The 12,344-nt window shown below is 40.5% G+C and overlaps 1 protein-coding gene across 1 annotated transcript; it reads left to right on the top strand.

Moving 5' to 3' along the window:
- The first annotated feature begins 11,092 nt into the window (after positions 1-11,092).
- On the top strand, positions 11,093-12,032 carry LOC140923988 (uncharacterized). Its single transcript, XM_073373997.1, has 2 exons — positions 11,093-11,195; positions 11,692-12,032. Exons 1-2 carry the CDS (start codon positions 11,093-11,095, stop codon positions 12,030-12,032), a joined length of 444 nt encoding a protein of 147 aa, XP_073230098.1.
- Positions 12,033-12,344: the final 312 nt, after the last annotated feature.

The raw sequence follows: 12,344 nt of genomic DNA on the forward strand, positions 1-12,344 counted from the left end.
ACAGTATTTCTTCGGAAACAGTAAACATAATAAAATTGGCTAATTTAACAGCAAACACTCAAAATTATGGGCAAATAACACCAAACATCAAACCCCATTCAGACCCTCCTTCTCGACTGGTTCGCTCTCTCGAGCTCTGCCAAGTCTCGATTCCACAGACTGAAAAGGGAACTGCTCGAAGTCTACAATATAATATTAAAATTTCATGAAGTCTAAATTACACTTTTATTTTCACTAGAATATTTGTGCCTACAAACCTTGCTTGAACAATGCAAAGTGTTTCCTTGGATCTACGGATAAGGGGTTTCTTTGCGAATGCCAGTCTGGTTACACGGGAGAACTCTGCGAAACAGGTAATTATGTGGCCAGCAAATGCAGACATATTCAGTCCTGTTTTCGCTTGACTGCGCCTCGAAGAATACAAAACTGGAAATACGTCTACGTCTACGTCTCCCATACACGGAATCGCCAGCTAGTAAACTAGAAACTCACCGTGGCCCGTTGCTTCGAGATCCTTCGAGATGGTTAGAAAAACGAAAGTGTATCCTACCCAGAAATAGAGAACAAGTGAATGTTGCTTAATAAGAAATAATCAACGTTGTCAGGGTTAGAAAACATCTGTGCCCCGCCGGGGGTGGGGAGGTTCCGCAGCAAAGTTTTATCCTGGAAAGCTTCGCCGTGAGGTTAACCTGAGATCAGGCTCTACTTTCGTTTCGCTTTGAAAATAACATTCAGGCGGGCAAGGCCAAACGAAAACGGTAGCCGTTAGAGAGAATGTATGAGAACTGATAAAATTGGGCCTGATCTCAGGTTACCTTGAGGGCCAGCTCCTTACCCTTCTATATAATATTTTTTGAGAGAAAAGGTACCCCTCCCTTACCCAGTACCTTCCATTGACAAATGGTACCTCTTTCAAATACCAAGTTTAGAACTTTGCATTACTTTTAGCTGCTGTCGATGTACTGTCTTTAAACTGTGAATAAATCACAAAACTGGCCAGGAAATTTTCTCGACTTTTTCACAGCCATAAAATCCTTCTGTTAGCCCTTTTAGGTCCTTTTACAGACCGAAATGACACAGATTTCTCCACCCTCTCATATACTTCAACTACTGAAATCCTAAACCCTTTCATACACCTGAAATCTGGAAAAGGTACCCCTTTCGCAATTCGGGCGAAGCTTCCCCGATAAGCCATTATAGGGGGTACCCCCCGGGATTTATGCTTGCTCTTCTCACAATGAGTGAAACAATCAGTCTTCCCTGAAACAATCAGCATGCTACAAAATTGATTATTTTCTTGCGTTGAATGTCTAGGTTTATATACGATGTACTAGGTTGGTGGCTTGTATTGTTTTCTTTTCTTTTTTTTAGACCTGGACGAATGCAAGGATAAAACTCATCAGTGTGACGTAAATGCGAACTGTACCAACATTCCTGGCTCATATAACTGCACGTGCAGGCCTGGCTACACAGGCAATGGGAGCATTTGTGAAGGTAAAAATTTGGGAAGACCTTAGATAACAATGACCTCAACAAGGTTGTGGCGTCCAGCGGTTTTAGTGAAAACAAGGATTTGGGCCGGTGGGGTGCTCACTCTCGCGGGCTCATATAACCGGGTCTCAGTCATTCTTATTTAAAGATTTTCAAAAATTTTCTGATTAATTTTTATGACGCGCCTTTATAGAGTCGGGGCTTATAGCTCCCTTTGATAGTACTCCCTTTGATACTCTTACCCTAGTCATTCTCACTCTTAAAATCATGAAGATGGTCACTTGTTACAGCAGTAAGCGCTCGATCTCAGCAATCTTACGGAAGCAGTCTTTGAACTGCTCCTTGAACTTCATCTTTATAAAAATTTCTGTGATTCCAATGTAGGAGGAAGGTTTATGTGTAATTCTGGAATTTTGGTTTTTCAGATGTTGATGAATGTGCTGACAACTTACATGACTGCGACGCTAATGCAAACTGTACAAACATCCCGGGATCCTATGGCTGTGTTTGCAACCCACCATATAATGGATATGGGAAAAAGTGCATTAAAACACGTGAGTGTAGTATTAAGCCGAGAAATATAAAATGATCCGAGTGAAAGTTGGAGGAGAATGGAGGGTTGATGGCTTAGGGCTTGTTTACATGGAGGTGGGGGACCCCAGGTAAGTGAAGAGACCGTTTAGGTGGGGGTAACCCGCCTGTCCATATAATTTCTCATTTTAATTTGATCACGTTTAAATGATAGGTGGGGTGACCCGCCACATGTTACCTCACCTGTCTGGGCTCCCCCACCTCCATGTAAACCGGCCATTAGTTGGTACTGCGCCTTGGGTCCTAATGACGTTTAGAGAAGGCAACAACTGCTTTAGGCCCTTTATAGGGTGGATTTCCACTGTCGCGTAATTTTTACGTGCGTACGAGCAGAAAAATTTAATTACATTCGGAAATAAAAGAGAGGCAATGTGTGAAGGATCGTGCGTAAAAGTAAAAGTTGAACCTCGCCCAACTTCACGATTAAGTGCAACACGGCTTCGTACTTTGTCTCTAGTTTATTTACGCGAGTAAAAAATTTACGTGCGTTTACACGCGCGTGAAAATTACGCGTCCACCCTTCATGCGGGTGCGAAAAGAATGGCCTGAAAAAAAAATCAGGCTGGTATCGGATTCAAACTCTTGACCTATGCGATGCCGGTGCAGCGCTCTAACCAATCGGGGAAGCAAGCCATCTGGGAGCTGGTCATTACAAAAATGGGTCATTCTCTGGGTTCAAACCTTTCACAAAATATAGGTCATCTCCGAATTATCACTTTCAAAATGAGGCTGAGTGCAAAATCTTTCTTGTGAAAATGACTTTTATTTGCATAAGAATAAAAAATCATTTTCATATCGCACTTAGCCTCGCTTGGAAATAGAGGCTTAGAGCAACTGTTGATTCGTAATATACCCGGGAAAGATTACAGGTTTTCTACCTGTCGCCCTTTTCTACCTGTCGCCCTTTTCCCATCAAATCGTCGGCTTTTCAACGAAATCGTCGCATATCAATAGTTGTTTTGCATGGTAACGCTAGTGGGGAGCACGAACAACCACGATGACGGCGAAGGTAACGTGAGTAAAAAAAACATGTAACAGGTTTCCGCATTAATAAACAGGAAAAAAAACCTGAACGTGCAGCGCACTTTTTAGCAAATTTCCTTGCCATTGTCGCACGAGTGACGTTCTCAAACTTTATCGAAATGGCAGTGCGATCGTACCTTTAGCCCCCGTCCAGACGTCCACACATGTCCGTATTCAAATCGAATTTGCCCGTCCACATGTATCCGGATTCACTCTCAGTTCGTCAGCTAATTTGTAATAAAGCGATCTTTGGCTCACGCGAAAATTTTATCGCCAATCTGTTTCATTGATAAAATTGTCCCATCAAGCACTATATTTCACTCGTTTAACTTGTTTACGGCGTCCAATCCGTCCGTCCTACATGGAAAGCTTCAAAATGTCAAACCGCCGTTTGGCATAATTGAAGTGTACAGTAATCATAGCTACAATGAGGGAAAAAATGTGTTGAGACACTTCTGTAAAATGGCGCTTTTGAACATGCAGTGGACATACCTATCCCCTTCCCCTTTGTACTCCCACCCCCTCCCTCCTAATTACCAATGTTGTGTTTTAGACCCTCAAGTCTTTCTTTTACTACAAATAACATTTATTCGGGGGGGGGAGGTTTACGGTGTTTAAATAGAATGAAATAATAAATGTATGAAATTGTTGATAAAAGCACCCGTTTTAGACAAGTGTGTCAACTACTTTTGTCCCTGATTGTAGGTTTAACTGCTCACACGTTATAAGACTTGAAACTGAAGTGCAAGAAGTAAAGAAGCGATAATATTGCACTGGGCACCGTCTTGAATATTTACGGTAAAGAACTGGGCTGAACGTTACTGTATAAGAAAATATACGGATTTAGCGGCCACTAGTCTGAAATGGCATCCGTCTGCACCCCCTAACCCGTCGGGTCTCTCTCCCCCGCGTCCCCCACGGGTTAGGAGATGGCCACGTGTAACATTTCAGATTGACCGTCCACACGATTCCGGATTTACAACGTATTTAAAAATTTCCTCTCTGGACAGCGGATTCAGAAAGTAGTGGAATCGTCTGCTGCTGGATTCACCGGATACGTGTGGACGGAAGCGGGATCCGCAAAGAAAAAGTTGCGGATTCAAAAATATCCGGATACATGTGGACGGTGGCTTAATCCCTTAGTTTGTCGTTTCATCCAGCGATTGTCGTGACTTCGCCCATAGAGAGTCTCATACACCTTTAGCATGACTATCCGTGCACAGCTACGCTGAGTGCCATAATTTGCTGGATTGATGCGCTTTTCCGCGTGCGATCATACCAAAGATATGAACCAAAGATTTCTTTTCTAAGGTGGTTTTAATGCATCAACCATTCTTGGCAACGACAGTAGGTACTTGGAGAATTTGACGTTGTTTTTGGAGCCCGTGATCAATAGTTCAGTCCGTAGTAGGTTTGTGAGGTGTTGGCACGCTAAAGAGGACGGCTGGGCGGCGTCTACGTTCCACGGCAACTGTGATGACAAGGGACCCACTGTAACTATCATTCAAGTCGGCAGTTTTATATTTGGTGGATACAGTGACGTAACCTGGAAAAGCCCCGTACCGGGTGAGTACATGTACTAGGAGAATCAGGAATTGTTTATTTTGCTTGCTAACAATGAAGAACGATAAAGTAGTACAGCGGCTTTTGGCTTGATGTTTTTCTGTTTACGTACAATCAAGGCGAGAAAGTAATTCCTCAGCAATCAGAATTGGCCATTTTCATGATGACATCACTCGAAATGAACTACCAGAAGTTTGTTTCTCTCTAATTCACTATTTAAATTAAATTATCCCGGTCAGGGTTAAATCTTATAAGAATCGATTTTGAAATACATTTTAAAACAAAAGTCAACGATAAAAAAGAAGCTTGTCTTCATGTCATCATTATCAGTCCGGGCCACAACCAGATCTGGATATATGATGACGTCACCCACATTTGCAAAATGGCGCCCACGCCGAGAAACACGAGGGAAAGCTAGGGAAGGTCACTTCCTGGCTCTTTGCTGCGCCTAGAAGTGTCCTTTCCCCATACTACTTTGAGAGCTGTGACTTTAGACAATGAGAAATCAGGGGTGTGAAGAAAAAATGCCGTCCGATGAACGTTTGTGCGTTCTTGGGAGGTAAAACGACCGAACACGAGAGTTTTTCAGCTCAAAGAAATGCCCGACAAGGATCGCAAAAAAGAAGGTGAGTGTCATTTTTTGGACCTTTGAAAAAAAAAAAAAAACTAGTGGTCTGTTTGGTGTAGTGCAAAGCAGTTTCACATAGTGCTGTGCTTTTAAAGATGCAAAAGTCAGTTGCGCAGTTAACGTGCGGGTTTTTGTAACGCCGTGTTTATTTTACGTTATTTTGCAGTCGGATGGAAAATCACCTTGGGTTTTTGGAAAGAAGATGCCGTTTGTGTGGGAAAACGTTCTCTAAAGTCAAAACTGTCCAGAACTGCGACAAAACAGCGTTTCGAAGGGAACTTTTGAACTTCTTTGGCGTAGATATTGGGCTGGACTCCAGAGAAATCCATCCACAGAAAGTGTGTTCGGCTTGTAGGAGAGTCGTTTATCATTTAAATTCGGGTAACTTGGACCCCAAAATCTCTGAAGGGAGAAAGCAAGGAATAAAACTGTTTGTGTGGAAGGAACACTCCTCAAACTGCTATTGCCTGCAGAACCTCAATATTTAAAAGGGTTTCAAACATAGTGAAAACTCTCAGATCAGTTGCAGAATCATGCGAAGGTCTTGATGACATGGTGATACGAGTAAGATAACTGCTTCTTCAAGTTTAAACAATAGAAAATTACATTTGAAACTCTACTTGTAAATGACTGCCTTGTCACGAGTTCAGAAAAGTGAAAACAACAAGAATAGCCCCAAGCGAGCCCACATTGTAGGAGGCAATACGATAGCTTTGAATACAAAAATCTTGACTGAAATGATAATGGTTGATTAATCACTGTCATGAGACAGTATGCAACAGTGCAAACCAGTTTCCCACTTATATAATTTTCGATTACTGAATTAAAATGTCAATGCTGACAATATAATAACGGTGTATGACATTTGCAGACTGCAGACTGCAGACTGCATGAGGCAGCAAGACTGTAAATTGAATTAAACCAAAAGTATCGTAATAAAGGTGGCATCATCATCAACATTACCTTGTTCCGAGAAGTACATGTAAGGCCTAGAAGCGAAGTTTATATTTTTCATGCAAATTACACCGACCTCATTCCTAAAGGAGCTGTTGGCTGTTCTTCTCGTATTGAATTAGAGCAGAATAATGTCTGCCGATGTCACAAACTCGCTCATGAATCCATAGCAAAAGGCTAGCAATTTAGCCTGCAACACAGACGAAACTAAACTCTGGTTATATAAGTCTGTCTGTGAAACAGCGCCGGAATCCTTATTCTACGTAGCCTGCGTAGCTGGCGGTATTGTGTGGGTGCGAGATTAAAGTTTTGGCGGCGGAGCCGTGTTCCAAAAAAAAGGAGTAGGGACGAGGCGGTTGAAATACCGCCTGCCAGAAAACCCCGGTATTTTGAATGGTCCGCACACCAGTGTGCGGGGAAACGGATTGGTCGAGGGCCATACATATGTCAATCATGTTAGATGAGCCTTCGCGTCTATTTCCCAATTTAGGGAGCAGATGGCAAACTGGAGAAGACGTACATGTAAAGTGATTGTGATTTCCACTTTAGAAAGAGCATAATTGATGACCAAATTGCCGAAATGGCGTCTTTAAACTTCACAGCGCTGGAATTGTCTTAATTTAGCCGTAAGAAACAAAGGTCAAAGAAAATTAAAACACTTTACAACTGCATCTGAGATCATATCCTATCAGGAACACCTACAGAAGAATAAACCACCGGAAATGCTTACGTAGTATGCATGTAACAAACCAGCTTCATGACCTTTTAATGTTAAGCCTAGTGTTGCAAAAAGAGATTTACTCAGTCAAAGTTTAGAATGATACATGCACTGTCTAGTGCTAGTAACCTTCGAGCGAGAGCCGAGAAAATAAAGAAAACCTCTGTTCAAGCAAACTCACAAGGTCACGTTTCACATTGTCACGGGCTTAGGAGTCGTGTTTAGCCTGTAAACGCTTATTTCTAAACTGTCTCGCGTGAAAATAATCGGAAGTTTCAAATTGCAGGTTTCTCTTTGATTGGCTGATTTAATTGGGATCAGCTAACGTGACAAAAGTGGGCGGCATTCGAAAAATCATGGTTCTCTGGCAGGCGGTATTTCTCGCGGCTTCGCCGCTCGTGACGGCTCCGCCGTCAAATCTCACTCGACTATATTACAACGGCTCCGCCGCCAAATCTCACTCGACCACTACACAATACCGCCAGCTACGCAGGCTATATTCTACGGGGGCCCCACCTGTGTACTAGGATTTGAGTATGAGCAATGATTGGCCTGTTAAAAAAGCCATTGTCGATTTGCCTATTTAGAAATTCAAAATGCACTTCCGGTAATTCGTCGAGTCCAGGTAGGATCTGTTCGGTTTAGATTATTTAGCATATCCTTAAATACTGCTAAGATGAAATACGTCATTTAAAAGGTGTTAAATGTCCGTGATCTATCCTATAGTTGTTTTTGTTGACGTAACTGTAGTGAGCACGAAGTGCTTGAAATGTAAAAACTCTTTTTTACAGAAGACTACTATTTAGACAGGCATTAGTGGGCATTGCTACTTGTTATTATCAATTCACAATAATCAAAGAAGAATAAAGAATCAACGCAATTAGTGATATGCCGGATGAGTCAATAAAGAGTCGCGTCGGTGAAGAATAGCCAACAGCATCTTGGAAATGAGGCCAATGTAACTTTGCGCAAAAATATCAACCTTGTTCCCAGGCTACTTTCTCACTTTCACACGATGTTATATTTTTGATGGTGTCACCTTTATTAGGAAGATTTTTGGTGTCTTTTAATTTACAATCTGCAATCTGCAGTCTGCAGTCTGCAGTCTGCAGTCTGCGGTCTGCAGTCTGCAGTCTGCGGTCTGCAGTCTGCAGTCTGCGGTCTGCAGTCTGCAAATGTCATACACCGCTGTATTTTCGATTGCTCATATAATTTTTTAATTTATTATTTATTTGTTACTTTTATACTTTGCCTTAGGTTATGACATGCAAGGTGGAAAATGTGAAGAATGGCTGAAAATACACTTTAAACAGGACACCTTTTGATCGATCTTACAAAACTGTTCCATATTTCATAATTACAGTCAAACCCCATTGATATGGACACTGAAGGGGCCATAGGAAGTGTCTATATAACGGAGGTGTCCATATCAAGCACGTCCTGTTAGTCAAAAATACACTTTTTTATCGAAATACGATAGCATCACACCTAACATCTTTAAACATCACTAAGCTCTTATTCTGCAGACTGTGTCCATGAAAACACACGGAAGTCTCGAGAAAATAGATCAAAAATTAAGTAAAATTTACCAACTCGATTGATGTCAAAATGGTCTATTATTGTTGTGTACAATTCATTCATTTTGGTGTACTATGATGCTGGGAACATGTGACGTCAACTAAGTGAAAGGTTTTTTTACCCTACAAAAAAAGAGGTTGACTACAGTACACAATGGACTATAAAGTGTGCAGATTAGCGAGGTTGACTTTATATGAGAATCTGTTCATTGAGGAAGAAAAAAACGTCCATTATCCCCTTTAACAGGTCAGTCTGTATTAAGTGGGTTGAATAAAGAGAAAAATTGAGGGTTTTCCCCAGTGACCAAGGAAACTTCCCATAATAACAGGGAGTCCACATTAAGCTGGTGTCCGTAAAGAGGGGTTTGACTGTATGATACAGGACAAACATAATCTAATAATAATAGAGGCTTAGTGCCCACTAAGTTTTTCAGTGTGTATGTATTCCACCTACAGTGACAGGATATTACTATAATGGCATAGTTTTTACACTAAATCAACAAAACTCAGAAACCCAGGCATTGTTTGGGATACAAGACAGCCTTTATTAATCAAAACAAAATACAATACATGGTAAATAACTAAAAGGTCATATTTAGTATAAAAATAAAGTGCTCCAACAAATAAGAAAGACCAAACTAAAAAAGAATTAAAACAACCTCAATAAAATAATCACACTGTCCATGAATAGAACAAAATAAAACCCTACAGGGAGGGAGGGAGGGAGGGAAATGATTGCTAGTGCAATAAAAGTGAATGTTGCTACTGCAATGCCAAGTGAGAATGTGACTAAACTAGAATTGTATCCGTCTGTAACCCATATTACAGTCGTGGTATTTTTATCTACCGTAAAACTACTATATCCTAGGTAGTAGACACATGGTATTATGAAATCTCTCATGCCACAAAACTACTGTGATGCTGTACTAGCCCTGCATCCCAATGTGACACCTTCCTTTGAGATTTAGAACCGCATCAGTCGTCTCAACTGATGCACCCCCTTAATAACAATAATTTAAAGGAACAAATTTTTTTAAAAAATATAGAGATATAAATATATATAATATTTTCTTGTCTTGTGAAAAACCATTCTATTAAATATTTTGACACAAACAATAGTAAAGTCTGCACATGTATTTCATTTGTCAAAGCTGTTTTTCAAAATACAATTGTCAAATTATGTTTACGTCCTCTCAGTGACTATTTAACAGCTATTGGAACACGAATACGTCCACTTGCATTATTTTCATCCGCAATGGGGTTTTGCAATAGGCCATTTTACAGTTATGGATGAAAGCGAGGCTGAGGGTGAGCTTGTTTTGATACAAACCTTCCTGCTTTATTATGTAAATCAAGTAATTCTTATGCTTACTAGTATTTTCAAGAACAATTTCCATAACAAAGCAAAGAAGGTTTGTATCAAAACAAGGTCACCCTCACCCTCGCTTCCTTCCATAACTGTAAAATGGCCTATTTGCAATAAGCAACACGTAGACAGAAGTTCGTTGATAACTGCTTACGACTCTTCGCGAGTGCAATTTCTACAAATTTTATTTATTTCTTTGACCTTCGCATATTTCCAACATGTGTGACGATTCAATATACTGGAAATTTATATACAGCAAGAATAATTAGCATTAAGATTATCATTCGAAATTAGATTTTAGCGCGTATGGTATTGCGCCCGAAGTAGAATAGAACAGACTTCTCCAGGTCGAAGCTGTGCTCGCAGAAATAATTCCAAACAGGACTTCTCAAAACCTTTCCGCTTAAAATGTATCGCGGTATTCAAATTCCCTATTCTTCCAATTCGATCGGAGTCGTCGAGTTGTTTCTGGTCTCTTGAAACATTATCAGAAATCCACGGGTGTTTACAGAAAGCGTTCTCGATCATTAACATCTCGATATTCGTAAATCGAACGCTATGACGCATAAAATAATCTCGATTAATCGGCTCCGTATTGCTGTTACTTTTCTTCAAGGTGCATTCCAAGTTTCCCTGTTCGACATTTCTGTCGAACTTAGTCCTTTCGCGGTCAAGTCAATGTTTTGGTTGAGCTCTGAGCCAATCAGATTGCAGGAAATTACATATCCGGATCTGGTTGTGGCTCGGACTGTATATACTTCCACGAATCATGTTAATTTCATATCTTTTGATAATGATGACATGAAACCATCGAAACGTCAATTTACTTTTTTGTCGTTGATTTCAGGTTTAAATCATAACATCAATAAACAAAATCTTGCAAAAGTTGGTTTCGTCCTCTCCTTACAAAAACCCGTTAAGGGGCCACTCCAAAGGAGGGGACCCCTCTGATGCCAGCCTAATTTTACTGAATTATCTTTAAAGTTCTCTAACTATGTACTGCGGACTCTTTTTAATGAAGAAAAGTGTCGCTTAAGAACTACCCCCCCGGGTCACGGTAGTCACAAGGATAAAAAGGAAAAATTTTCCATCGTAAAAAGCTAATGTTGTAGTCACATCCATGAACATTCATGACCAAAATTACCTTTTTAAAGGTAATTTTTAGCTTTTAAAAAAGCTAAATGAAACACGGAATCAAGTGGTTCAGCAATGCGGAGGTTGTAAAAAAAAATGTATTAGATGCATGGGTGATACCGTCTGTCATTTGTATTTTATGGACTTCAAGTAGGTTTCAGGCTCTGTAATAATTCGATAGATCTGAATTCAGTTACGATTCTAGTTTGCATAAATCTCTTTTCAGGACAAAAACCCTGCTCTTTTCTACTAACACTGAGGGATTCCAGCTCAGGGAGAGCTCCCTTCCTGCTCATCATGGAAGTTTGTTACTCTGCTAAAACTGCCTAATTTTCTAGAATAATTTTCTCCTCCCCCACCAATTTCAAAGTCAATACAGTGTCATTACTGTACTCAGCAAGACAACAAATGGATGTGTGGCTCAACACTTTTTTAGGAACATTGAAAAATTTATACAAATACAGCAAATTTTTAAATATCAATGCAGTAACCGGGGGTTGTCTAGAAAAGTTTGTATGTCAAGCCGGACTTGCACTCACTATTTTAAACTGAAGTCCGGATCATTGAATATTCCTAGAAGTTAATTTTTTATGAGCGCCTTTAGTAAGGTCAGTAAGAATTGTAAAATGTCGTCATTATCTCCCAGGTGGTTGTCGGTATGGAAGTTCAAGTAAAGCCTTTATCTACTCACTGACCAATAACAACGGTTCTGGACACGCTGTGTACAATCCTGTTAAGCTGCGAGTCAAGCCTGATAGTTACCATCAAGCTGTAAGAAGGTGTGATTCAGATGGACCAATATTTGGCTGGAATGATATTCGCATATCAAACAACTCTGCTAGTAACCAGGATTCTTTTACTTATTGTGGCAAGAAATACCCTCTCCCACCAGGGTATTATTCATCTGCTCGAAAGTGTACATTCTATGTTGGAAGCTCCACATTCACGCCAACAGATATCGAAGTATTCTATGAAACAACCACATAAAGAACTGTATCCTGAGCTTTCGACTCTGTGCTTTTCGTTGTTGTTGTTTGTTTGTTTATGACGATATGACTTTAATGTAACGCAATTTGAGCTCCTCCGCATCTTTCAATCCAGTTTTCCCTCTTCTTTACTTCCCATCATCCCTTGCGCCCTTATCCGTCTGCTCCGCTGGGGACCAAGCCTTGTTCTTTCACTTCGCGGTCTCTGTAGGTAGGTAAGACAGGTAACATTAATAGTAGCATCAGCATAGATAACACGCCAAGAGAAACAGAGTTGCAGCTTACTATTATCAGATAACGGTGATAGAAAAGC

The sequence above is a fragment of the Porites lutea genome, chromosome 14 (assembly GCF_958299795.1).
Source record: "Porites lutea chromosome 14, jaPorLute2.1, whole genome shotgun sequence".
NCBI classification, from domain to species: Eukaryota; Metazoa; Cnidaria; class Anthozoa; order Scleractinia; family Poritidae; genus Porites; species Porites lutea.